This window comes from Daktulosphaira vitifoliae, unplaced genomic scaffold (assembly GCF_025091365.1).
Source record: "Daktulosphaira vitifoliae isolate Bord-2020 unplaced genomic scaffold, ASM2509136v1 Scaffold_1, whole genome shotgun sequence".
In the NCBI taxonomy this organism is placed as follows: domain Eukaryota; kingdom Metazoa; phylum Arthropoda; class Insecta; order Hemiptera; family Phylloxeridae; genus Daktulosphaira; species Daktulosphaira vitifoliae.
The window spans coordinates 6156568-6169854 of NW_026099572.1; the positions used below are offsets into that span (position 1 = coordinate 6156568).

General features: G+C 24.7%; 1 protein-coding gene across 2 annotated transcripts in view; it reads right to left on the reverse strand.

Annotated features, from left to right (window-relative positions):
- The window catches only part of LOC126894760 (neural cell adhesion molecule 1-like), a 107256-nt gene that overhangs the window by 80951 nt on the left and 13018 nt on the right, over positions 1-13287 (reverse strand). Inside the window, exon 1 of one of the 2 annotated variants that reach the window (XM_050666001.1) lies at positions 2317-2356. The exons of the other annotated variant lie outside the window; for it this stretch is intronic. Coding sequence (XP_050521958.1) covers positions 2317-2341 — 25 coding nt within the window. The 5' untranslated portion in view covers positions 2342-2356. Of the gene's footprint in view, positions 1-2316; positions 2357-13287 lie in introns of those variants that run through there. 2 annotated transcript variants of the gene reach the window in all.

Below are 13287 nucleotides of genomic sequence, written 5' to 3' on the forward strand. Positions count from 1 at the left end.
TGAAAAAATTTCGAAAATTAGCGATTTTTAAATTTGTAATTTTTTTGGATATTTCCCCCATTTGCGGGGAACGAGGGAATTTTTTTCAATTTTTAAGGGTAATGTCTTCAACTAGATACGATTTGTGATCTTTTGACGTATTTTTGAAAGAAATTGGTCCAGTGAGAGCTGAGAAAAAGTGGCAACAGACATAAAAAAAAAAAAAAACACATCATAGTAAAATTAATACCTTCTCCGCTTCGCATCGAAGCTAAAACAAGCTCTGTTACGAATTATCCTTAGACGACGTAGGCAAATATCATTATAATGATATAAAGTGTATTTCATGAGGATTTCATCGAATTATTTATCCATATAAGCACCTTGTATAACATTTTAACGTATATTAGGCTATTTATACACTTTCTAAAACAACTACACAACTTTACGCATTAATAAAACATTTTCTACGTTTAACTAAAGATTGCGATCATTAATTAAATTGAACCCTGAAAAATGTTTAGTAAATTTAGTAACCAATAGAGCTTAGTATAATGTACTGTAAATTTTATTTCAAAAAAGAAAATGAAACCTGAACAATAAATTCTATTAAATCTAACAAATAAAAATACTTTTATTATATAAAATTGTTACACAATACAAACTCGACTTTTAATTACACTGAAGTAAAATTTTAACACTTTATTCAAATTTCATTATTATTTAATGCCATTTTTGGACTTGAATTGTTATTTTTTTAGCTACAAAATGTTAACAAATACTTTTTACTATTTTGTAACTTTTAGATGCTGTTCGCATATTGTTTAAAACAGTACAAGTAAATAAAACTTTAATAAACCTTTAAATCAAAGCAATGGAGTATAATTAAATTTATTACACTTAATATAAATGACTAATGGAATATGTCATATTTCGACAAGTAGTATCATAGTCAAAATAATTGGTACGGTGATAATAACAGCGTTAATTGGTTTGGTCGTTAATTATTAATCGTTATAATTAAACTTAAATTTAAAATATATTAAAGGTATAAAAATACAATTACGTACCAACTGTATTTAATTCGTTACTTATAATGATTTGTTAAAAAATTTAAAGGACATGAGTATTTGATGCATAATAAAAAAATACATAATATCTGCAATTTGGTAATTATTACATTATAGAGTATATGGTATTGTTTTTCATAGCTTATTTTTCCGTGGTATTTATTTAGATAATTTTTTCATTTTAACTCTTTGCATTACCATATTATAAACATAACAAACACGTCTAAGCATACAAAGTTAATTAAATTGCAAGTCAAACAAGTAACAACTGATGATTTCAAACACAATGGAACAAACGACCTTAATTACCAAACCCAAACGATAAACCGATTGAGTTAATTTAGCGAAACGTAATTAATAATCAATCATGATAAATTAGTTAAACAGTTCAATATATTAGAAATTATGACTATCTAGCTGTCATTTTGTTCTAGACTAGTAATTTTTTTAGTTTTCCTCATACTAAATATGAGAAAATAACACTACAACATAAGTTATTAAGTACTTAAAACAATTACAAGTTTTTCCATTTTTTTTTATTTATTTCATGTTTAATATAATAAACACGTTACTTCGTCTTCAGTTACAATTTTTAAACAAATTAAATAATTACTTAGATTGCATCATAATCAAAAGCAAAAAACTTGAAAATCATCGAAATCAAAACTGCTAAAAAGAAAGAGAAATGCGTAAAATTCCAGTAACAATACAACTACATATGTCACCACAAAAGAAAAATTTAAATTTTTACTTAAATGCATACGTGATTCATCACCTATGCGGATAAATATACAGAGTGAATAGCTTATCATATACTGCTAGTTACTAAATAAGATTTTGAAAAAAAAAAATTTCGGCTTATTTATTTATAGAAATATTGATTTTAATAAACAAACAATTAGTCATGAAGAATAATAATTTAAAGTTTCGTAAATTATAGAATTATTAATACACACTTAAACTAAACCATTTATTTTATCCTTATTTCCAAACTCTTTCAGTTATGCAGAATTGAATTATTATTTTTTTTTAACGACTGGATACATATTTATCATATTAGTATCTAAATGTATTTAGTAGTTTCATAAAATAATTTTTAAATCGCTTTAGCCTAATATTACATTACTTCAACTTTAATAATACAATTATGTCGATAATTTAATTATCAAATAAATATTAATTTAAGAAACGTGTAACATTACGCTACGAATTAAAGCACCACAATAGTAACAATGATTTATTTAAAATACTTTTATACAAAACACACCGTTCAATTTCCGCCGTAAACGCATTCATTCAAACAACCATATACGTTAGTTGTGTTGGCGGTTTTGTTCACAGGAGACATTATCGTCCGCATGTACACGATATGTGACGTGAAGTTCAGAACGTTATACTTTGGCAGGTGGGTTATATTTCACATCGTTATTATTATATGTATTTCTGTAACAACAGTAAAGTTTTTTACAACACTTCCAGAAATATCTAGTATGTCTCAAAGAAAATATTACCGGTTGTATATATTATGATGTTCATAGAAATAAAAGGATGAGGGAAAAGGAGTGAGATAGAGTGGTAACAGAAAGGCGTCACCGCATTTTTAAGGGTTTCATATTTTACACAGGAAAACCATTGCAGTTATTATGGGTAATACATATTGTAACTCTTCCTAGGTGATTACACACGAGCATAGTTTGGCCGAGGGATTACCGCGATTACACCAACGTGGTGCGTAATGCAATACTGTATACCTGGTCAACGGTTCCGGAACGGTTCGAGTTTCACCCCGTTCATGTCATGACAGCTGAAACAGTTCACAAAAACTGCCCCTGTTTCTTACTATGATTTCATAAAATCTTTTATTTTTGAACTTTCAGTAACCTTTATTCGTCTTTTGTTTCCATCGCGTTTGTGGATTTAGATTACTCCAAACTTAACATTATAATTTGCTCTATACATTTACTTGGACCGTACCTAATAACTTTCAAGTTTAGTTATGTTTTATTATCGAAGCTTATCATCTTATAAAACGTATTTTGTTTGCAGTCTTTTGCTTTTTTTTAATGTAACTTATTCAAAACCATACTATAAGAAAATAGCGAAAAATGAATAGTTTGAATATAATACAATAATATAAAGATTATCCAGTCACTCAACTGTCCCACCTAAGTACAAGTTTGTTTCAGCCATCTGAAATAAAAATCTAAATTATTTATGTGACTAGGGATTTACTAGGAAATATTTAAGATATCTACAGAACCCCCGGCGAGATTTCGTGCATCATGTTAACAACAATTTTTTTCTATTTTAACGAAAATGATACTCATGCAATTTCATATTTTTACCATCTTGAAGTTGGAAACCACTGCCTCAAACCAAATATTACTATTACTGAATCAAAAATTTGATGAATAAATTTATCTTTGCCAAACCACTAAGTTTGTTGAATAAGTATGTCTTATTCCGTCGAACAATTCAAGTATCTATTCAAAGTAGATTTATAAACTTCGATTCAATGCATCATACTATACTTATAGTTACTATAAGTATGATCTTGCTTTCTAAATGTTTCATTACTTGAATACGTCTTTTGTAATAATTACGAAGTATACAAAGTGATCCGTTTATTATTTATTTACAAAAAGAAAATAATTTTTGCGAATATTTTCTTTGTTTTTTATTAGATGCATATTTATTTTAATTTATCAATCAAGAGTGATTTTTACATTCCCTTATGCTGGCTCCGATAGGCTGGGCGAGCTACAGAAAAGTTCTTAGTGAACTCATATGATATCAGGGTCCTAGTAAATATATAGGCCTACGCTTTATGATAGGTATATTCACTTCTAGGTATTATAATACTAAAATAAAGCAACTATTAAGAATTTATCACCATCCTTAATATATATGACTCACGTAATTTATAAAACTCAAAATAATTATTTGAGACGATTATCAGACAATTTTTAACTGGATATGAGGCGATAATAATTAATATTATTATGTTATTAATATTATGATGTTAGTTTGTATTCTGATTGGATTAAAATAATTATTTTAATATTAATTATGTTATTATTTATTATTTTTTTTGTTATTGACAAAAGTTTTGTCTAAATATTAGTGTTTTATTATTTTTATAGATAACTCGGGATTTACATACTTTCCGATGTTTGAATTTTTTAGTTGTGTATACATTTTTCTTTTTTGCTCATCAATATTTCAGCGATTAACGATTCAAATATTGTTAAGATGAGCAAAAAAAAAAAACAAAAAGGTCATCCAGGGGCCCTCAGATAAAAATCTCGTTGGGTTCAATCCGGTGCTGTCCTTATGTTTTGTAAGGATAAAATCTTTATTTTTATAAGTTAGAACATACATTTTTAATTAGCTTATTTATAAAATCTAGTTATTGATCTAGTTAAGAAAATGGAAAGCAATTTATAGTTTAAAATTGCAATTTTCGAGTTATATTTTAAATCAATTTCAAAAATATTTTATTCGCAAATAATTAAGATAGCTTAATGTTAAAACAACATTTTATCATTGAACGAATATTTCAGATGATATGTTCATTAACGTCTTAATTGAGTTTTGCGATATTCATCATCACTTTAGTCACATAATAGTTACTGAAAACCCTTCACTAAATAATTTACTAGATCATTTATACGTTATTATGAACTTATGTCGATTTGGTTGCTTTTAATTATAAGTGCAAAATGTTATTACCATATTTAATTGTTGCAAAATGACTATTAATATAATCTATGAGTCTATTAGTATTAAACAGATATACGAGTAATATTAAGCGCAAACCCGAAATTCATGCAATAGAGGTGTATATTAAAAGTTTTAAGCGTTACTAAATATTAAATGTAACATTAGTATTGGTACAGTTAAACACCTTTTTGAGTATGTTATACATTACGTATGATATTTATTACAAACAATTCCAAAATGTTATAAATAATAATATTTTTTAGCTTCGATGCGAAGCTGAAAAGGTAATAATTTTACTATGATGTGTTATTTTATTATTTTTTTTTATGTCTGTTACCACTTTTTCTCAGCTCTCACCGAACCGATTTTTTTCATCAATACGTCAAAAGATTACAAATCGTATCTAGTCGAAGACATTACACTTAAAAATCGAAAAAAATTCCCTCGTTCCCTGTAAATTGGGGAAATCTCCAAAAAAATTACAAATTTAAAAATCACTAATTTTCGACATTTTTCCATTTTTTTTACTAAAAACTGTCATAATTTTTTTAAAAATGACCAAATGAATATAATTTTTTTTTATAGATACATGAGATATTTACCTATCATTTTATATATATTTTTAATAATTTAGCCCTTTACCTACCCACAAGGTAGAATTCACAATGACATCTTTTTCAACTTAATTTTTTAAAGTGTTCCGGAAATACTGGCACTATTATGTATATTTTAAATTATAGCTTATGTAATATACTTTAATATAAAACAAAAATTCCAACTTTATTTTGTTTTAATGGTGAAATGGAAATTCAAACTTTATAAAAAAATACGAATTTTGTAAAAAAATTCTTTTTTATATTTTTAATTTTATAATGCTATAACTTTTTGAAAAATATATCGATCAATATAATTTTTTTATGATAAATACTAATTATATACTTCTTTCATTCGACATACTTTTTTTTTTTTTAATCGGACCATTTCCCTTTATACAGGGGTAGTTCAAAACTAAAAAATGCGTATAGAAAGTAGAACTTTTTCAATTTATTTTTAATTAAAATATATTTATTGATTATTTATACGTAACCTAATAATCAAACATAAATATTTTTTATATTAATTAGAAAGATTTTGTTATTATTTAGGTCATATGCGAAACTGTAATTGCATATTTGAAATCAGCGCAAAAATGGGTTTAGAAAAATATATTTTGGTCTCTGATGAAAATTCTAAGAAATAAATATTTATAAATAACAAACAATTTTTTTTTTTAAGTATTGCATCAAGACCTTCTTCTTTAATATACGTTTGCCGTAAAAGTAATAACTCCTTTATAATTTTTATAATTTCTCCGTAAAAATTACAATATTAAATTCAAGGATCAAGGATTACTACTGGTCATACAATAAACTGATATTTAATTTAAATTATAGTGAAATTTGAAAGAGATTAATTTGCCTAATTCTTCCTTGTTTAATTTATAGAATGTATATTTCATTCGAAGAGAAACTTCATCTATTCTTAAATTGACGCAACCAGTATGTTAACACATACCATGAAAAAATAATATTCAATTATTGCAACTATTTCAAAAAGTTAATAATTGTGATGATATAATTTCCACCCTTTATTTATGTTCATAAATAATTGCATACTTTAATAGTTAGAGATAAATATTCTACAAAACTCGAAACAGCTGGTCATATATTTATTGCAAACGTTAATTATAGGTTTTTAACTGATTAATTAAATATACGTAGTAATCGAAAATTGAATTTAATAAACATATTTTGTTTAATAACTTTTTAAAATTATTAATACATCAGTTTAATTTTAGACTATTTTTCATACTTATCCCTTATTTATTCATATTTTTCAATGGTCTGTCGATGGTAAACTCCGAACTGTATATAGCTTTTTATCTACATTAAATACAGCTATTGAGTTGATAATTAATTTTTTATATTTTAAAGATAATAGACTGATTAATTATTTAAATTAATAACTACTCATAAATTAACCAAACATTTTCTTGAAAATGGAAAATTCCAATTATAACAAGTAAATAAGACACAGTAAACAAATTAGCTTTTTTACATAAAAAATATTGTTATACATCATTCTTAGGAGAAAGCACTTTATGTAGCTCTCAAGAATATATATTCGTATTCAGGGTGATTCCTTAACTACGTTTCACTTGATATCTTTAAAAATACATGGAAAAATAAAAACTTTTTTGTATAAAAGTTTTGTATTTTTGTATTATTTTTATAAAAATATTTAGTTCTTTCCCTTCTTTTGCCTTTTAAAATCATATGAACATAATTTTTTAATGACAAAAATAAATTTAGCTGGCATTGTGTAGTAGAAAATGATTTAATTAAGAAATTGGCTGGTCGTTAACTATATTTGACTCAGTATATCGTAATGTATTACCTTTTTAAAATGTAGATTGAAGACGAAGCGCGGATATGACTATTTTTTTCATAAGTTATTTTTCAATATTACTTTTTTTCACAGCCAGATATAAAGTTATTCAATAATTTTGAAATAATTATTTAAAAGTAGTTTTCCACCAGCCATTTTTTTTTTTATTAGATAATTTTCCAATACAAGTTTAAGTTAATTTTATAAGTTGCTATATAAATATTCATGTTGAATTAAATTAAAGGGCAAAAGTAGGGTATAGAATTAAATAATCTATAAAAATAATAGAGCATAGAAAAATATGATACTTTGAGATAAAAAAGTTTTTATTTTACCATATATTTTCAATGATATCGTTTGAGACGTAGTTAAAGAATCATTCTGTAAACATAAAGTAGTAGTTATATTATGTATGTAACACGAGAGGAGTTTTAATACGAATAAGTGAAACAATGCTTAGTCGATTTTAATCGTTATTTATGACGTCAAAGTTCAATGTTTTACGGCAAATGGATTAGAATCTACTTAAAATTGAAATTTCTTTTGTTAAAAATCGAAACTTTCTTATTAATGAAAATGATATCTGAAGATTATTGAATTAAAATGTACTTGATGTAATTTCAATTGAATTTTATAAAGGGGGATTAATTCTTAAAAAAAAAGACAATATGAATCAAATTAAATCTAAAAATGAATTTGCTATAATAAAACATTTCAATGGAAATGTATTTAAATAAATACTTTTTAAAATATTTTTCGAAACAGTATATATTCAACTGGAGGGTAATGATGCAAAATATCCGGAAATTTAATTGTTGTAGAATTTTTAAAAAATGTCTGCAGATATTTACAGAAATTATTGAAAAGTTTATTGAAGTTTTATAGTCTTTTAATTTTTATTTAAGTCTTAATTTTATGGATCATCAATTTAAATAACTGAGAGTTACTTTCATATAAATATATATAGAGTGTCTCATGAGGTTTTGATAAATTCACATACTTTTTTATGGTGTTTAATCGGAAACTCGTTGGGTACTCTGATATTTTGTTTAAGGATTAGAGTACTTAACAGTTTTTGAGCTATTTAATAGATAAATTTTAGATTAATAGAATTTTATGAGATTCAAAATGAAATGTTGAATAAGTGTTTAACAACTTTTATTCATTGATTGATTATAATTTCGCTTTGAAAACTTTTCAAAGCGAATATATGAAATGTATTTTATTATAAAATTAAAAATAAATATTGTAAAAACTTGATTTATCGATAAATTTTATATAATTTCTAATTTATTTAATTTTTTCTTGTTTACAATTAGCCCTGTAAAATATCAAACTAGGTTAATTATATACAAATGTTTGGAGGCATTGATAATACTCTGTATACTTATAAACGTTATTATTATTTTAAATGTAGTAGATCTATTTTAAAAACAAATAATAAATGTATAGGTGAATAGCTTAAAGAGTAATTTTTATAAGTTTTGCTTTGTTATTATAAAACGTTAACTAAAAGATTTGAAAATGAAACAAAACACTATAAATTAGTATGCTATATATATATATTAATAAATGATATATTTATTGAAAAAAAAATTATATACATCATTTTAATATAAAATAAACTCTTAAATTTATTAAGTGCTAATAAGTCTGGTCTGTAATTATGACTAACTATGGATATTATTATTTGTTAAATATTATCATAATAACTTTTTTAATTAATTTATTAAATTTCAATTTTCGATGAAAATATCTGGAAGTTGAAGAAATTTCATGGTTGGAAATTTCTATTTAAAAATGTAACTAGTCATATGTCTTATGACATATTGAATTAAGTATACTTTTATATAGGTTTTGCATTTAAACATATTGAACAATATGAGATAAACATAGAGCAAGTTCTAATGTACAAAATCATGTCGAAAATTAAATTTTCAAAAAAAATTGACGTATCTGGTTATTGTTTTTAAATATTTTATTTTGCTGATATATCCATATATTTTATATTTTTACAATTATTTAAAACTATAATACACATAAAAAAACATCACAGAATTTGTCACAAAACTATTCTAGCAAACATTTAAATAAAAAACTACTTAACTTTCAATAGTTCAACAATTAAATGATTTAGATAAATCATTGGAATGAAAATAAAATTGAAATCGGAAATTAATCATCTTGGAATAATTTTCGCTTTTACATAACAGTTTGAGAGGTTTGTTTGTGGAGCAGTAACGTGGAGAATACATAAAGTAAATGAGGAACAACACATTTTAGAAATTGACAATATTGTTTTATGCATTTATACATTTGTATAAACCGTTACTGGACCCTGTCTGAAACACGATAAGCTGCATGCAAACAATGTATATTCAAATCATCTGTCACAAATCGCATTACACCTTCCCTGAGGTGTTATACTTCGTTTTACGCATCCTTGTAATCCGTTTCTTGGTATATACGTTAAGAACTTTAAGATTTTTTTTTCTTTGTTCACGGCTCGATCATTGGATATGTAAACTTATTTTGTTATGTTAACTTATTTTATTTCTGCGTTTGTTAATTTTACTTAATACTTCACCATTTTTTATTTATTATAATACATAAATATTTATTTTAAGTATTTATTTATTTACTGTAAATGTAAATTTTGCTTAATATATTAATCATATAGATATACAAAATAAATTATGTGTGTTGTTTTATTAAACCGTCAACTTTTATAATACAAAATACTTATACTTATAAGTGTCTTGTACTTAGTGTCAATGAAAAAAAAAAAACAAAATAGTCTTAGTTGACAGTCCAACATCATCACATACATCAAATTCTTCAGCCTTCTCTTCTTTCTTAGCAGTTTTCTCATAATAAGTGGCTTCATGTGCTGTACTTCTTAATACTACTTTAATAACAGAAGAGTAGTCATGAAAACGATAAAAGATTTTTATTTGGTTTTAATAGCAAAAATAAAATAACTTAAAAAATGTTTAATAAATAAACTTCTAATCAATAACGAAAATTTCAATTAATTTATATCATATATTAATTATTCAATTATTTATATCATAATCTGTAAAAAACGATAAAGGAATTGAGAACATAAAAATACATTTTATTAATTGTTTTTAAATTGTTTCGTCTTTACTTTCAGAAGTGGTATCTTAAGATTCACACATTTCATACTTCAGAGTATGTGTTAAATTTGTTTAGTGTAGTTGATAGACAAATCGTTTATTATTTAAAACTCCTAGCTATTCAATTAACTAATTGAAAATAAAATATTAAATAGTTTAAACGTTTTTTTACTGGATCAGTAAGGTTGGAAGTAACATGAACTGTTTATTAAAATTATCAAAAAACATATGTATATCCTAATCGCTAAACGTCTAGTTTTCAGTTAAGGCGCGTATTATATAAACATTATGCATTATGTTGGGCAGTTTATTTAAGTGCAATATATATTTTTTAATATATTATGCAAAATGCGCAATTATAAACACGCTTATGTATGCTTAAGCGATAAAAAAAGGGTGATAAAATAGTTAAGTAAACAAAAACAATTATTAAATGATATTGACAAAGTTAAGTGTTGTTCAAAAAAAATACACACAAACTGTTTTAAGAGCAAACTTTTAAAGTTCTAGAGTAATTAAAAGTACCTGTCGGTATTTCTCATTGATTAGTAATTCTAATAATCATTATGGAAAAGTAGTATCTGTCTGAAACCTAAGATAGTGAGTACGTTTACTTGTCAAGTAAAAATGACAGCACAAGAAAACATGTTCAAATCGATTATTTGTCGTAATATTATTTGACAGTAGATGCTTCAAAATTCATAACTACCGCCGGACCGTAATTAATGTTATTAGTTATTTTGAAGTCTAGACTTAAACTTAAACACCGTTGTCATTGAAAATTTGGTTTCGATTCTATTATTGTTATTTAATCGAATTATTATCTATTATTTTAGCCCATAGTCTATGCATCATAACCATTAGTAGAGACTGTACTATGTGGTTATTAACATAATTCTCCAATACATTGGTTAACGTCAAGCGAATAGGTTATGAGGCCGTGGGAATAATTAACTAAAAAATTAAAACGGCCTGTATTTCGAGAACAAAGGACATAACGAAACATCACTTTCCATCTAAACAATTATTTCAATAATCAATGAACAATGTGAACAATAGGCGTAATGAAATGGCTATGTTAGCCTATGTTAGGTTTTTACTCAATTTATAATACCATCATTATATCTATTTAACTGTTTTATCAAAATGTTTTAGTTTGGTAAACGTTTAATTTACGGTAGAATATTATTATATTTGTAATAAATCGAAGAGTGATTATAAATAACTGTACAAAATCTACAGGAAAATAAGAATAGCCTAAGGCATTTTCAGCGTATATTGGAACCAATTACATTTGTCTAATTTACAACAACTATAATGCGATTTTATCTTGATTATTTTTACGTAAATATATCGTATTTATATTATTTTATTTCAATATGTTTTAAAACATATAGTTACAATAATAAATATAAGTACAAAACTAAGTAAACTGTTATGTATTCACATTTAAATTATTTATAAATTACTTATAAGCTTTAAAATAAACATTTATCATAAAAATAACATTCTGAAGTAGAGCTTAAGCAAAATTGAATAACAATAAAACAAGAACTTTATAGTCTCAAAATATCTGTTATCAGGCAGATAAACGTAAGTATACAATACCTATAATAATTGTATAGCTATAGATCTCTATTGTTAACATTTCTAGATAATTATGAAATATATTTATTTGGAAATCTTAAAAAACTTATTTAATTCTAAAAGAACATTTACATTAATATTTACACAAATTTATAAAAAAAGGTGACTGGGCACTACTTTAATGTGATACATCAAGTATAAATTTAGACAAAAAAAACCTAGCACAGGGGGGTCGCGGCACAGTGGTGACGTGACATATTTGGATCAAGTATAATGATATCTGACAGTGATTAAAATCACTATCATAAAAATCGCTTCGATGCAAATCTTTAGATAGTGTTTAATTTTAAAAAATTGGTGGATTATTCCAAAAGCAACATGATCTGCTAGTTCGTTATTAATATCCTGATTCAGATAAAGTATATCGAATGAAAAAGGGATTATTAAAAATTATTATTTCTCATAAAAAAATTATTTTGATCCATACACTTTTCAATAAGTTATAGCATTATAAAGTTAAAAATAAAAAAATAAAATCGAGAATTTTCACACAAAAATAGCATTCGGTAGCCAATTTCACCCTGAAGACAAAATAAAGTACGAAATTTTTTTTTACCATAATAAAGTATATTACATTAGCTTTAATTTAATATATATATAAAAGTGTCAGACTTTCCGGAACACTTTAAAAGTTAAGTTGAAAAAGTTCTACTTTCTACATGCATTTTTTAGATTTAAACCCCCCTTGTATATAGGGAAATAGTCCGATTTAAAAAAAACAGTATGTCGAATGAAAGATGTACATAAATACTACTTCTCATGAAAAAATTGTATTGATCCATACATTTTTCAAAAAGTTATAGCATAATAAAGTTAAAAATCGAAAATACAAAATCGAAAATTTTGACACAAAAATAGCATTTGGTAGCATTTTTCACCGTGAAGATAAGATAAAGTCCGAAATTTTTTTTTTTCATGATAAAGTATATTACATTAACTTTAATTTAAGATATATATAAAAGTGTCAGACCTTCCGGAACATTTTCAAAAATCAAGTTGAAAAAATTAATTTTTTGTGAAAAAGTCGTCATTTTGAAACCCCCCTTGTGGGCAGGTTAAGGGTTAAATTTATGAAAAAAATAAACCAAATGAAATTTAATAATATTATGCATCTATATAAAAAAGAATTATATTGATATGTTCATTTTTGAAAAAGTTATAGCACTTTTAAGTAAAAAAAATTGAAAAAATTTCGAAAATTAGCGATTTTTAAATTTGTAATTTTTTTGGAGGTTTCCCCCATTTACGGGGAACGAGGGAATTTTTTTCAATTTTTAAGGGTAATGTCTTCGACTAGATAC